Here is a 12,670-nt window from a genome sequence, read left to right as displayed (position 1 = left end):
GGGGACCTCATTGAAACTACTGAATAGGGAAATACTTGGATAGAGTGGATGTTTCCACTAGTCAGTCTAGGACTAGAAGTAATAGCCTCAGAATTAAAGGACATTCCTTTAGGAAGGAGATGAGGAGGAATTTCTTGAGGGTGGCGAATCTGTGGAATTCTTTGCCACAGAAGGCTGTGGAAGGGCAAAGAATTGTACTGGTTATTTTGTAAGGCAGAGGTAGATAGATTCAAGTCAAGTCAAGTTTATTTGTCACATACACATACTAGATGTGCAGTGAAATGAAAGTGGCAATGCTCGCGGACTTTTGTGCAAAAGACAAACAACAAAACAACCAAACAAATTATAAACACAATCATAACACACATATTCTTTTACATAATAAATAATGGAAGGAAAAACGTTCTGTAGAGTTAGTCCCTGGTGAGATAGGCGTTTACAGTCCGAATTGCCTCTGGGAAGAAACTCCTTCTCAACCTCTCCGTTCTCACCGCATGGCAACGGAGGCGTTTGCCTGACCGTAGCAGATAGTACGGGTGTCAGGGGTTATGGGGAGAAGGCAGGAGAATGGGGTGAGGAGGGAAGGAGAGATGATTGAATGGCAGAGTACACTTGATGGGCCGAATGGCCTAATTCTGCCCCTATCACTTATTTGACCTTATGTTGTGGATTGCGTGGCTGAGGCTTATAAAGACGCGAGTGCTTGGATAAATCATTTACAAATTGATCTAATGCCGACATTGACTTAGAACCGACATGGGTTAGTGGTGGCAATAGGTTCTGTGCTTCAAATGATCAACACTATTATCCACTTCTGTAATATTACTCCCAGTTTAAATGAAGTGGTTGGGTTTAGGCTAATTATACCTGACATAACCGACACTACCAACTCCCTCAAACCGTGTAGATAATGAAAGGTTGTTTTTTTTCTCATAGCTGAATTGATTTCAAGGGACATGAATTTATTGTGCCCTGGTCTGTGCTTGAAGTGCAGTGAAAAGGGGAGGACTACCTGTAATCTTCTATTTCCCAAAGTCCCATGACCTCCCAGACCAAGATTGCCAGTTAGACCATTTTTGTGGCCTGCTAGCAATTGCACGGAAATAATCAAACTGATTTTTTCAGGCAGACTATATATCCAGTGGAATAATTTTGATGTGACCCATTGCATGGGGAAACTGACAAAATCAGTCGGTGAAAACTAAAATCAAATACTGTAAAACACTCTGCTGATCCATTCCTATTACTTTGCCATCAGACAGTTCACACTAAAACAGTCTCTGGAGTTTGATTCATAGATCCATATGCAGACAGTCACAGAATCCCAGCGTTAAAAGAAGTTATTCAGCCAATTTCATTTCCAAAACTACTTCGGCTACTTTATAGCTATCGACTGTAATCACATTTCCTTGTCACTTTCCTTTGTCCTTAATATTTTTTGTTCTAATTGACTCCAAAATCCCATAACTCTATTGGCTTTTAAAGCATTCATAATAAAGCACTCTACACCGCTAACCTACCTATTTTAAAATAACCTTCATCTTTTAAGCCTTTATATAGTTAGTACATATTCTGTCTTTTGCTACCAAATAATCAACCGGTAAAAGTAATCTTCACTGTTCACACTGTTTGAGGGAGCAAGTTAATAGATTTTCGTTTTCATCAGCAAGTTAACTGCTTTGTGAAGATTTAGAATTAACAGACTGTTCAAGAAGGAACTGCAGATGCTGGAAAATCGAAGGTAGACAAAAATGCTGGAGAAACTCAGCGGGTGCGGCAGCATCTATGGAGCAAAGGAAATAGGCAACGTTTCGGCAGCGTCTATGGAGCAGTCACCCTGGCCGCAGAATATCGGTAGAAACAAGGAACTGCAGATTCTTTACAAGAAAAGAGACAAAGTGTGAAATATCTCAGCGGGCCAAGCGTCATCCCTGAAGAACATGAATAGGTAGAGTTACGTCGGGACCCTTCTTCAGACTAATAATCCTACACTAGGAATCCTACATGACCCACTGAGTTATTCCAGCACTTTTCTTTTGTAAACTGTGATCACATTGAACGACGGTGCTGGCTCGAAGGGCCGAATGGCCTACTCCTGCACCTATTGTCTATTGTCTTTAAACCAGCATCTGTAGTTCGTTGATTCTACATTTTGAATGCTACACTGTGAAATAGAAACATAGAAACATAGATATTAGGTGCAGAAGTAGGCCCTTCCGCCCTTCGAGCCTGCACCGCCATTTAATATGATCATGGCTGATCATCCAACTCAGTATCCCGTACCTGCCTTCTCTCCATACCCTCTGATCCCCTTGGCCACAAGGGCCACATCTAACTCCCTCTTAAATATAGCCAATGAACTGGCCTCAACTACCCTCTGTGGCAGAGAGTTCCAGAGATTCACCACTCTCTGTGTGAAAAAAGTTCTCCTCATCTCGGTTTTAAAGGATTCCCCCCTTATCCTTAAGCTGTGACCCCTTGTTCTGGACTTCCCCAACATCGGGAACAATCTTCCTGCATCTAGCCTGTCCAACCCCTTAAGAATTTTGTAAGTTTCTATAAGATCCCCTCCAATCTCCTAAATTTTGCTTAAGGCATGCCTACTTTGTAGAGGTTCCCCTCTCACGAAGGGAGATCTGTGACACCCCGTCTCACTGCTCTCCCTCTGTGATTCATGCTGCTCTCCTGCTCCACAACCATATTCTGACCCGGACTCGCTCCCACTGCCACAGGTGTTTCCTCCACACTTACCTTCATTGCCATCTTGCACCTTCCAGGTCCAGTTCCAGACCTCCCAGTTTGGATCAATCTAGATTTCAAACTATGCAGAGTAGATGAGCAGATCCTGCTGAACTTCTAATAGGACTTCTTAACATCTTATTTGTAAGTTGATTTTGATTCTTCTGCAAGCAGGAAAAAAAAAGACTTAACTAAGTTTGGCACCAAGTCCTGGAACGGTTCTGTTCATACATGGCCTGCGGGCAGTGCAGGTCACTCATGCAGTGGCAGGCTACTTGTTGAGGAACAAGCCTTCACGATGAAAAGGTGACCGGTTTCCTTGGCATTTAAATAACTCATGCCCATATCTTCAGATAGCCCTTGCTTTCTCTCTCCTTCTCCTTCCCAGTTCTCCCACTAGTCTTACCGTCTCCACCTACATTCTATATCTGTCCCAACCCTCCCCTGACATCAGTCTGAAGAAGGGTCTCGACCCGAAACGTCACCCAACTTCCTCCTATCCAGAGATGCTGCCTCACCCGCTGAGTTACTCCAGCATTTTGTGTCTGCCTTCGATTTAAACCAGCATCTGCAGTTCTTTCTTACACATGAAAATATCTATGGCATCGGATGCTTGGAACTGGCTAAGATGTTCTTTTAAGTTCAAAAAAAAGTTCTCGAGTAACTCAGAGGGTTCAGGCTATTTCCCTGGAGAACATGGATGGGTGGTGGTTTGAGTCAGGAAGAGGCTCAAATCGTCACCTATCCATGTTCTCCTGGGATGTTGCCTGGCCCACTGAGTTACTCCAGCACTTTGTGGCTTTTTGTTAATCAGCATCTTCAGTTCCTTGTTTCTACTGCTTTAAGTTAGCAAATTATACCTCATTAAGTCTCCATCTGACCCACTTCCCCCTTTCCCACCACTACCATAACCTAGCCACAGAATTAGATCTCTGTTCAGTCTTCAGAATTCAGTAAACTAAAGCCATTTTAAAACTCCCTGCCCTCCCAATTATATCTTTTACATCTTTTATTTGTGAATTATTCAGATATTTACCAGGGTTCAAATACAAATGGAGTTTGGCCGTGCATAACTATAGCTGCCATTCCTCACTTTAAGTTTCGATATTGAAGTAAATATTCCTTCTTGTACCTACATTCTTGCTGCTCATGGTTTATTTAAAGGGTCCTTTATATCCCTTTGCTTATTCATAGGTCAAAATGCACCTGTTCGAGTGTTCATTATCTGACAGATAATGGAAACTTCCCCATAGCTGATTCTAATCTAGCATCTTTATAACCTTATAGAATTTCTCTATCACGCTTTACACAATGGAATAACATTTAGGAAAAAAACATCATCTGGGGGGGGAATTTTGGAATATCATGTCTGATACATCTACATATTGTTTATACCTATTTTAGTCCCCTTTTGCGGTGACCATCGGATGCTGGTATTTGTCTTCACCTTTCATTTCTCCCCAATGTGTATCGTTTTCGCTGTTCCTTTACCATTGTTTCAAGATTCCACTGTGCAGCATTGTGTCGTCGATGTGCGAAGGCAGATGCTTTTTTGTAGTTTGGTTTAGATTTACAGCGTGGAAACGGGTCCTTCGGCCCATCTGGTCCTTGCCAACCAGCGATTCCCGCACATTAACACCATCCTACACCCACTAGAGACATTTTATACATTTACCCAAGCCAATTAACCTACAAACCTGTCCATCTCTGGAGTGTGGGAGGAAACCGAAGATCTCGGAGGAAACCAAAGCAGGTCACGGGGAGAACGTAAAACTCCGTACAGACAGCACCCGTAGTCGGGATCGAACCTGGGTCTCTGGCGCTGCGTTCGATGTAAGGCAGCAACTCTACCTCTGTGTCACCGTGACCGCCTAAAATGTATTAATTTTATAATGGGACACTAAAATTATTCTTGCCTCTTTTACACTTGTCAACTGTTGAACTCAAACAAATGGGAAATTACGAAAATGGCCCACATTTCCGTTTATCTTTTATGATAGAAATACAAGCTGTCAATAGGATAGTTTGCTCTTTCTTTTTCTTGTTAAATTACCCACACTTTACCCACAAAGAGTAAAACTGCTTCGACTTCTTTCGTGTGGCGTGCACAGCCTAAAGTTGTTGGACAACTTGTTCTATTTGATCTTCCGTTTGTGCATGTCGAGTTGATTGCATTAGTCGAAACAGGGCGGACCACGTGAAGGTTGCAATCTCCCACCCCAGTAAAACTGCGGGTACTAGGAATAGGAAATTAAAACAAAATATGCTGGACGTTCTTCAGAGCTGAAACAGTGACCACGATGGAAGGGGTTATTGACTGGAAATGTTAACTCTGTTTATTTCAGAGGCTGTCTAACTTCCTGAATAAACCCAGCTGTTTATTTTTTAATCTCCGTATGTATACCTGTAGTTTTTGGCATTTCAACCCAATTTTCACTTTGCATTATAAAAAACCTTTTCTTTCAACTTGATGCTATGTTTTAGTGTGGTTATATATCTCGGCTAATCAGATGTGCCTCTTAAGGATATTTACTAGTTCTAACCAAATTATTCTTCCCCACTGTCTGCGTATCCTGCACAATTTATTTAATGCATTAAGGTAATATAAATCTTTAATGTTACATTTTGAGAACCTTAATCCCTGGAGCCCATTGTACTAAGAGAATCTGGAGGTGGATTGGAAAGATGGCAGATGAGTGTAATACAGAGAGATGGAGATGTTACTGTGCATGAATCACAAAACGTTAGCAGGCTGGTGGAGACTATTGTAATAAATAAGGAAAAGGGCATATTGCCCTTTGTTGCAGAGGAATTGGGGGCTTACAATAGAGAAGTCTTGTTCACAAGTTCTCAAGTTCTAGGAGTAGTATTAAGCCATTCCACATGTTGCAGCTGTATAAGACGCTGGTGAGACCACATTTAGAATAATGTGTTTATTCTTGGGCACCATGTTATAGGGAAGATATTGTCAAGCTTGAAAGGGGTCAGAAAAGATTTACGAGGATGTTGCCAGGACTAGAAGGTGTGAGCTACAGGTTGAGTAGGCTGGGTTTCTATTCCATGGAGCGCAGGAGGATGAGGGGGATCTTATAGAGGTATACAAAATCATGAGAGGAATAGATGCACAGAGTCTCTTGCCCAGAGTAGGGGAATCGAGGACCAGAGCACATAGGTTCATGGTGAAGGGGGAAAGATTTAATAGGAATCTGAAGAGTAACTTTTTCACACAAAGGGTGGCGGGAGTATGAAACAAGCTGCCAGAGGAGGTAGTTGAGGCTGGGACTATCCCATCGTTTATGAAACGATTAGATAGGTACATGGATAGGACAGGTTTGGAGGGATATGGACCAAGCGAAGGCAAGTGGGTCTAGTGTAGCTGGGACATTGAATGAATGAATGAATACGTTTTTTGTCCAAGTATTCACATACAAGGACTTTGCCTTGGTGCTCCGCCCTCAAGTGACAACATGACATACAATGACAGTTACAAATGACACATAAAACACTAAACATTAATAATAAAACACCATTGATCAAACATCCGAACCAAACAAAATACCAGTGCAAAGGGAGGCTACAGATTTTTGGCTGTTGAGTAGAGCAACTACTCGTGGAAAAAAGCTGTTTTTATGTCTGGCTGTGGCAGCTTTGACAGTCCGGAGTCGCCTTCCAGAGGGAAGTGATTCAAAGAGTTTGTGGCCAGGGTGAGAGGGGCCAGAGATGATCTTACCCGCTTGCTTCCTGGCCCTTGCAGTGTACAGTTCACCAATGGAGGGAAGGTTGCAGCCAATAACCTTCTCAGCTGATCGGACGATTCGCTGCAGCCTCCAGGTGTCGTGCTTGGTGGCTGAGCCAAACCAGACCATGATGGAGAAGGCGAGGACAGACTCTACAATGGCCGTATACAATTGACCATCATTGCCTGTGGCAGATTGTGCTTCCTCAGTTGCCGTAGGAAGTTCATCCTCTGTTGTGCCTTTTTGACTGTGGAGTCGATGGTAGCCCCCCACTTAAGGTCCTTGCCTATATCCTTTGCTCCATAGATGCTGCCGCACCCGCTGAGTTTTTCCAGCACTTTTGTTTAACAAGGGTTTGTAGTGAGTGTGAGCCCTGAGTAGCTCTGATATTGTGAGTGGTGCAATGGTAAATACATGGGCAGAGATTTGGAGCACATGATATATCTATTATCCTTGCGGCTTTTTTAAATAGGTAACTGATGACTAAATGGAAATAATGCACAATACTCTGTTCTTCGAAAGGAATGTTGCGTACTCTATTATTATTGCCATTTAAATGCAACCAATACTGCAGTGAACATCTAAAGAGAAACATCGCTGTAAAGCAGATTATAGATCCCACATAATGTCTCAGCAAAAGCAATTAGTAGCTGAGTTACCAATTGAGGTGTGAAAAATCATGTTTTAGTTTTGGGTTCACTGGTTAGTAAGTTCTTCACTTAGTGCATCTTCAAGTCACTGATGTGTTCTGCATAGTTTAGAATCCTGGCATTTTTTCGTAATATATCTCCTTTTGACTTGTACTTTTATGTATATATAAGAGATAAGTACTTAACAATTCAAGTACTACATCCTCCTCTCTAATGTCGGCCTTTTAAGCCACCTTTTATTCCCCAGCCCCTTTCAGCTAAAGAGTGAGACCATTAAGATGAAGCACAGATCATAAAATGTTAAAGGAGGCCTTGCAGCTGGCTTACCATCTCAAACATAAAGGATCTATATGCTTTTGGAACAGATGCTTCTCATTGTGTATGAAAGGGGCAAGTTTCAACCTTATTATGGTCATAAAAGGGGAATGAGGAGAAATGATGTGAAGGTGTTTGAGAGCAAGAATCAGCCATCTTAAGTGTGAAGTCTTGCAAGCCAATCTAGAGCACGGTGAAACCAGCTTGTCAACCCTGATGTACATTGTGCTATCTATTGGCTATATTGTCATGGTAACAGATTGTTAAAAGGTTTATATTTGTAACTTGATCTGATTCATTATTGTGAATCCAATGAGCCACTAATTTGAAAGACATGAGGTAACGGGGACAATGTTTTTTTACTATGTTTATCTCACAATCCGTGGGACTTAGAAAGGACCCCTAGTAATGTTTTAATGGTGGGGAGGCTTACACCATAGATGTAAAGCAATGTTAACCTGGAACATGGAAACAAGATACTCCTCTATGAAGTTATGGAGAAGTATCTAGAGTAAGCTAATGATGGAGGACCTAGCTTTCCCGCTTAATCTATACTAAATTAGATATAGTGCAGATTTCAAACATTGTTCTCAACTCTAGTTTTGGTAACAAGAGAATAGCTCAAACACTTGCCCGTGATCACAACACACTGAAGATGGTGCCTTTGCATGTTTTCAAAACGAGATCCTCACTTCTGGTTGAGAATATATTTAACAAAATCAAACAACCGCCATTACAGATGCTTAGGCTTTCTTATGAGTCAATGAAATCCAAACTTAAAAGGAACTCATTTTGCATGTCTAGGGATGCTTTTTAGGCCACCAAGGTAAGGGACTGTTCCACTTGGGCGTCATTTGCGGGTCATGCAGATGGCGCGCGGAGATTTTGTATATCAGATTCAGATTCAACTTTAATTGTCATTGTCAGTGTACAGTACAGAGACAACAAAATGCAGTATGCATGTATATCCCAAAATCCTGGGGCGCCGCACGGGACCGCACGTCACTGCCTATGTCACCACGCACCATGCGCGCGTCACGTCGTGACACGTAAAGGATGCCGTGCAAATGACGCCCAAGTGGGACAGGCCCTTTAGGATCAAGACCTGAACACACTGCATTAACACGGTACAAAATTCCAAGGCACTTCACACATGCATTGGCAAACAGCAAGCGGAGAATATATGGAGGATTAAAACAGAAAATATATTTAGATGGCAGAATGAAAAATTGGAACTAGATAGCAGATCAATAATGAAATTTAAAAACAAGATTTGCATTTATATGGCATAATTTGCAGATTTATCTCAAAGTAGATTGTGCTGCAAAGTCATCTGAAACAAGCTGGAACAAAACACACAATTGAACTTCCGACCGTGATGGATCACATTTTTTAAAAACTGGTGATTTAGCCTCAATAGGATATTTGGGATCAGTTAAGAAAGAAATGTTAGCCAAACCAAGTTTAATTCCATTGGTGTCAAGTTAGCAATCTTGTAGTTAGGGTGGGCAGTACATCAGACAGTTTGCGGTTCAGAATATTTTCACCACTCGGGTTGCTGCAATTTCCACAAATTAAAGGAATTAACAATTCTGTGCCAGTCTGAAGAAGGGTCTCGACCCGAAACGTCACCCATTCCTTCCCTCCAGAGTTGCTGCCTTGTCCTGCTGAGTTACTCCAACTTTTTATGTCTATCTTCAGTTCAAACCAGCATCTGCAGTTCCTTCCTACACACTCAGTCCACTACATGTTGGCAAATAGACAGCACTGAATAGTCAGGATTGAACCCGGGTCTCTGGCACTGTAAGGCAGCAACTCTACAACTGCGCCACTGTGCCACCCTGAATCCTTTGCTGCACACCTTTTTCTTTTCATTTCTAGCCTCCATCCAAACATCTGCCAATCAAACCCTCGCCCATTACCTGCCACGACCCTCCTAGATTCCTTTCCCCCTCCCTCCACCTACAATCAAGTATAGTCAAGTCACATTTATTTATATAGCATATTTAAAAAACAACTCTCGTTGGCCACAGTGCTTTACATTGGTATAAAAATAGTATAAACAAACAAACTACATACATATAGACCTTGTTTAAGAGGGAACTGCAGATGCTGGAGAATCGAAGGTTACACAAAAAAGCTGGAGAAACTCAGCGGGTGCAGCAGCATCTATGGAGCGAAGGAAATAGGCAACGTTTTGGGACGAAACGTTGCCTATTTCCTTCGCTCCATAGATGCTGCTGCCCCCGCTGAGTTTCTCCAGCTTTTTTGTGTAACCTACATATAGACCTTGCTCAGAGGACATCAAGAAAGGCTTGGGAGTACAGATGAGTTTTTTGTCTCGACTTATAGTCGATGGAGGGGGCAGTTCTGATGGGAAGAGGGATGCTGTTCCACAGTCTAGGAAGGGTCTGAAGAAGGGTCCCGACCCAAAACGTCACCCATTCCTTCTCTCCAGAGATGAGGCCATGGCGACTGATATATCCCGACATGCTGCCCCATTTAACGTTGTGAAGCTGGTTCTTTAACTGATGCATATGGAAGAACAAATTTGTGAAGAAATGTCCTGTAAGTGAGCTCAATAACAGCAGTCTCCATTTATTCAGATCCTTAAGAGGTCACAAAGTGTCTCGCATCCATTTTTAAACTATTATTATTTACAGGAGGACAAGACAGCATGTTTATACAGAGCAAGACCCCCACAGTCACCAGTGCATGAAAGAGATTAATGAATCCGGATTTATAGTGTTGTCTCAAACGACGGAAGAGCGAATTCCCGATACCTTGTCAAAAAGTGCCCTGATATACACATTCAGAGGAACCAAGCGGGCCCGAGCCGTGATTAATGTCCCCACTAAAAGATAGCAGTTCTGACAATGCAACACTTCCTCAATACTTCACTGAATTATCAGATTGGATTGTGCACTCAAGGCTCTGGAGTAGGGCTTGAGCCTACGACCTCTGACACAGAGGTGAGGGTGCCACCACAAAATCAAACTGACACTATATGTGGTGTTTCCTGAGCACAGCTCGCCCCGGCATTTGCGCTTTATTCTTGCTACCCCGGGGGTGAACCAGAATAGGAATGGATTATGCTATGAGTTCTAAAGTTAGCCTTGTTCCCTCTCTCTCTCTCCCTCTCTCCTTCTCTATCTCTCCCTCTCTCTCTCCCTCTTTCTCTCCCTCTCTTCTCTCTCTCTCCCTCTCTCTCTCTCTCTCTCTCTCTCTCTCCTCTCTCCCTCTGTCTCTCTCCTCTTTCTCTCTCCCTCCCCCTCTCCCTCTCTCTCTCTCTCTCTCTCTCTCTCTCTTTCTCTCTCCCTCTCCCTCTCCCTCTCTCTCTCTTTCTCTCCCTCTCCCTCTCCCTCTCTCTCCCTCCCTCTCTCCTCTCTCCCTCTCCCTCTCCCTCTCTCTCTCTCTTTCTCTCCCTCTCTTTCTCTCCTCTCTCATCTCTCCCTCTTTCTCTCCCTCTTTCTCCCTCTTTGTCTCTTGCTCTCTTGCTCTCTTCCTCTCTTCCTCTCTTCCTCTTCCTCTCCTCTCCCTCCCTCCCTCTCCCTCTCCCTCTCTCTGTTCATTTGATCTATGGAATTTACAGAATCCACCTTACTATTACACATTTTCCCAAGCTAGTACGCAAATCCTCCTGCAAATGCAAAGGAACCTGCTTCAAAACATAATGGGACAGAGCAGAGGGTACATCAGTGACCAATGCAAACAGAATCACCTTTACATAATGTTTTTTAAGAAGGAACTGCAGATGCTGGAAAATCGAAGGTAGACAAAAGTGTTGGAGAAACTCAGCGGGTGCAGCAGCATCTATGGAGCGAAGGAAATAGGCAACGTTTCGTCCCGAAACGTTGCCTATTTCCTTCGCTCCATAGATGCTGCTGCACCCGCTGTGTTTCTCCAGCACTTTTATCTACCATCTTTACATAACGTAGCTTTGTGTACTCTAAAGCTGTGCTTATTTTTCTGTTGTCTAAGTGACAAAGTTATAGGCTCGTGAACATATCTCTTGTATGCCAAAGATGAATTCTTAATCTTCCAATCTACATCATTGTGGCTTTTGCCCTTTTTACTGTCTGCACTTTCTCTGTAGCTCCAACACTACATACTCCACTCTGTTTCATTTTTTCGGTATTAACTGACCTTGATGCACTTTTGCACGGTAGGATTCTGCCCGAAAAGCATGCAAGCAAAGTTTCTGACAGGATCTCGCAACTCGTGACAATAGCAAACCGGTGCCAATCTATGGAACTGTGGCAGCAAGGAACATTTCAGATGTGTTTGCAGTTTGTATTTGCACTCTACAATAAAGCCCAAAGGTGCCACAGAACAGAAAGGTGGGGAGAAGGCAGGAGAATGGGGCTAAGAGGGAAAGATAGATCAGCCATGATTGAATGGCAGAGTAGCCTTGATGGGGCGAATGGCCTAATTCTGCTACTATCACTTATGAATTTATGAAGAACTCAATTGCTAAATGTAAATATTTCCACTCTCAAATGGTATCAAAAACCCACTGAAGTGTGAAAGAGTTTCACACATTGTTCCCGATGTTGGGGAAGTCCAGGACAAGGGGTCACAGCTTAAGGATAAGGGGGAAATCCTTTAAGACTGAGATGAGAAAAACATTTTTCACACAGAGAGTGGTGAATCTCTGGAACTCTCTGCCACAGAGGGTAGTTGAGGCCAGTTCATTAGCTATATTTAAGAGGGAGTTAGATGTGGCCCTTGTGGCTAAAGGGATCAGGGGGTATGGAGAGAAGGCAGGTACGGGATACTGAGTTGGATGATCAGCCATGATCATATTGAATGGCGGTGCAGGCTCGAAGGGCCGAATGGCCTACTCCTGCACCTATTTTCTATGTATCTATGTAAATAATTTGAAGATGGCTTGGCGGTTAATAGACTTAAATTTTATTTATTTTTTAATTTACAGCTTTTTGTCCCTGCTGATGATGATGCCATCTTTGGAAGAAGTGTGAACAAGCAGGTGTTTGAAGGGCTGACCACAGGACTGCTGCAGACCTGCGCCACAGTGCTTGGTTGCCTGGCCAACAATCAGACCAACAGCCACCTAGGGTCACCAAAGAAATCGGGGCAAGAAGTGAAAAATAATCTTTTGCATAGTGAACTCTACCACAGCAGGATACAGGATCTGATCAGGTGAGTGCAATGACTGGAATGAAGTGTGAATATTTGGTATTTTGTATACAGCATGCATACAGCCAG

The 12,670-nt window shown here is 42.9% G+C and overlaps 2 protein-coding genes across 4 annotated transcripts in view; both read left to right on the top strand.

Annotated features, from left to right (window-relative positions):
• Positions 1-12,670, top strand: part of etfa (electron transfer flavoprotein subunit alpha) — a 226,477-nt gene that overhangs the window by 57,649 nt on the left and 156,158 nt on the right. The gene's annotated exons all lie outside the window — the stretch shown is intronic.
• The window catches only part of scaper (S-phase cyclin A-associated protein in the ER), a 234,954-nt gene that overhangs the window by 172,798 nt on the left and 49,486 nt on the right, over positions 1-12,670 (top strand). For all 3 annotated transcript variants that reach the window (XM_055662538.1, XM_055662537.1, XM_055662536.1), the window contains one exon: positions 12,378-12,604. In XM_055662538.1, coding sequence (XP_055518513.1) covers positions 12,378-12,604 — 227 coding nt within the window. The remainder of the gene's footprint in view (positions 1-12,377; positions 12,605-12,670) is intronic.

This window comes from Leucoraja erinacea, chromosome 36 (assembly GCF_028641065.1).
Source record: "Leucoraja erinacea ecotype New England chromosome 36, Leri_hhj_1, whole genome shotgun sequence".
Lineage (NCBI taxonomy): Eukaryota > Metazoa > Chordata > Chondrichthyes > Rajiformes > Rajidae > Leucoraja > Leucoraja erinaceus.
This window is presented reverse-complemented; position numbering and strand designations above follow the sequence as displayed.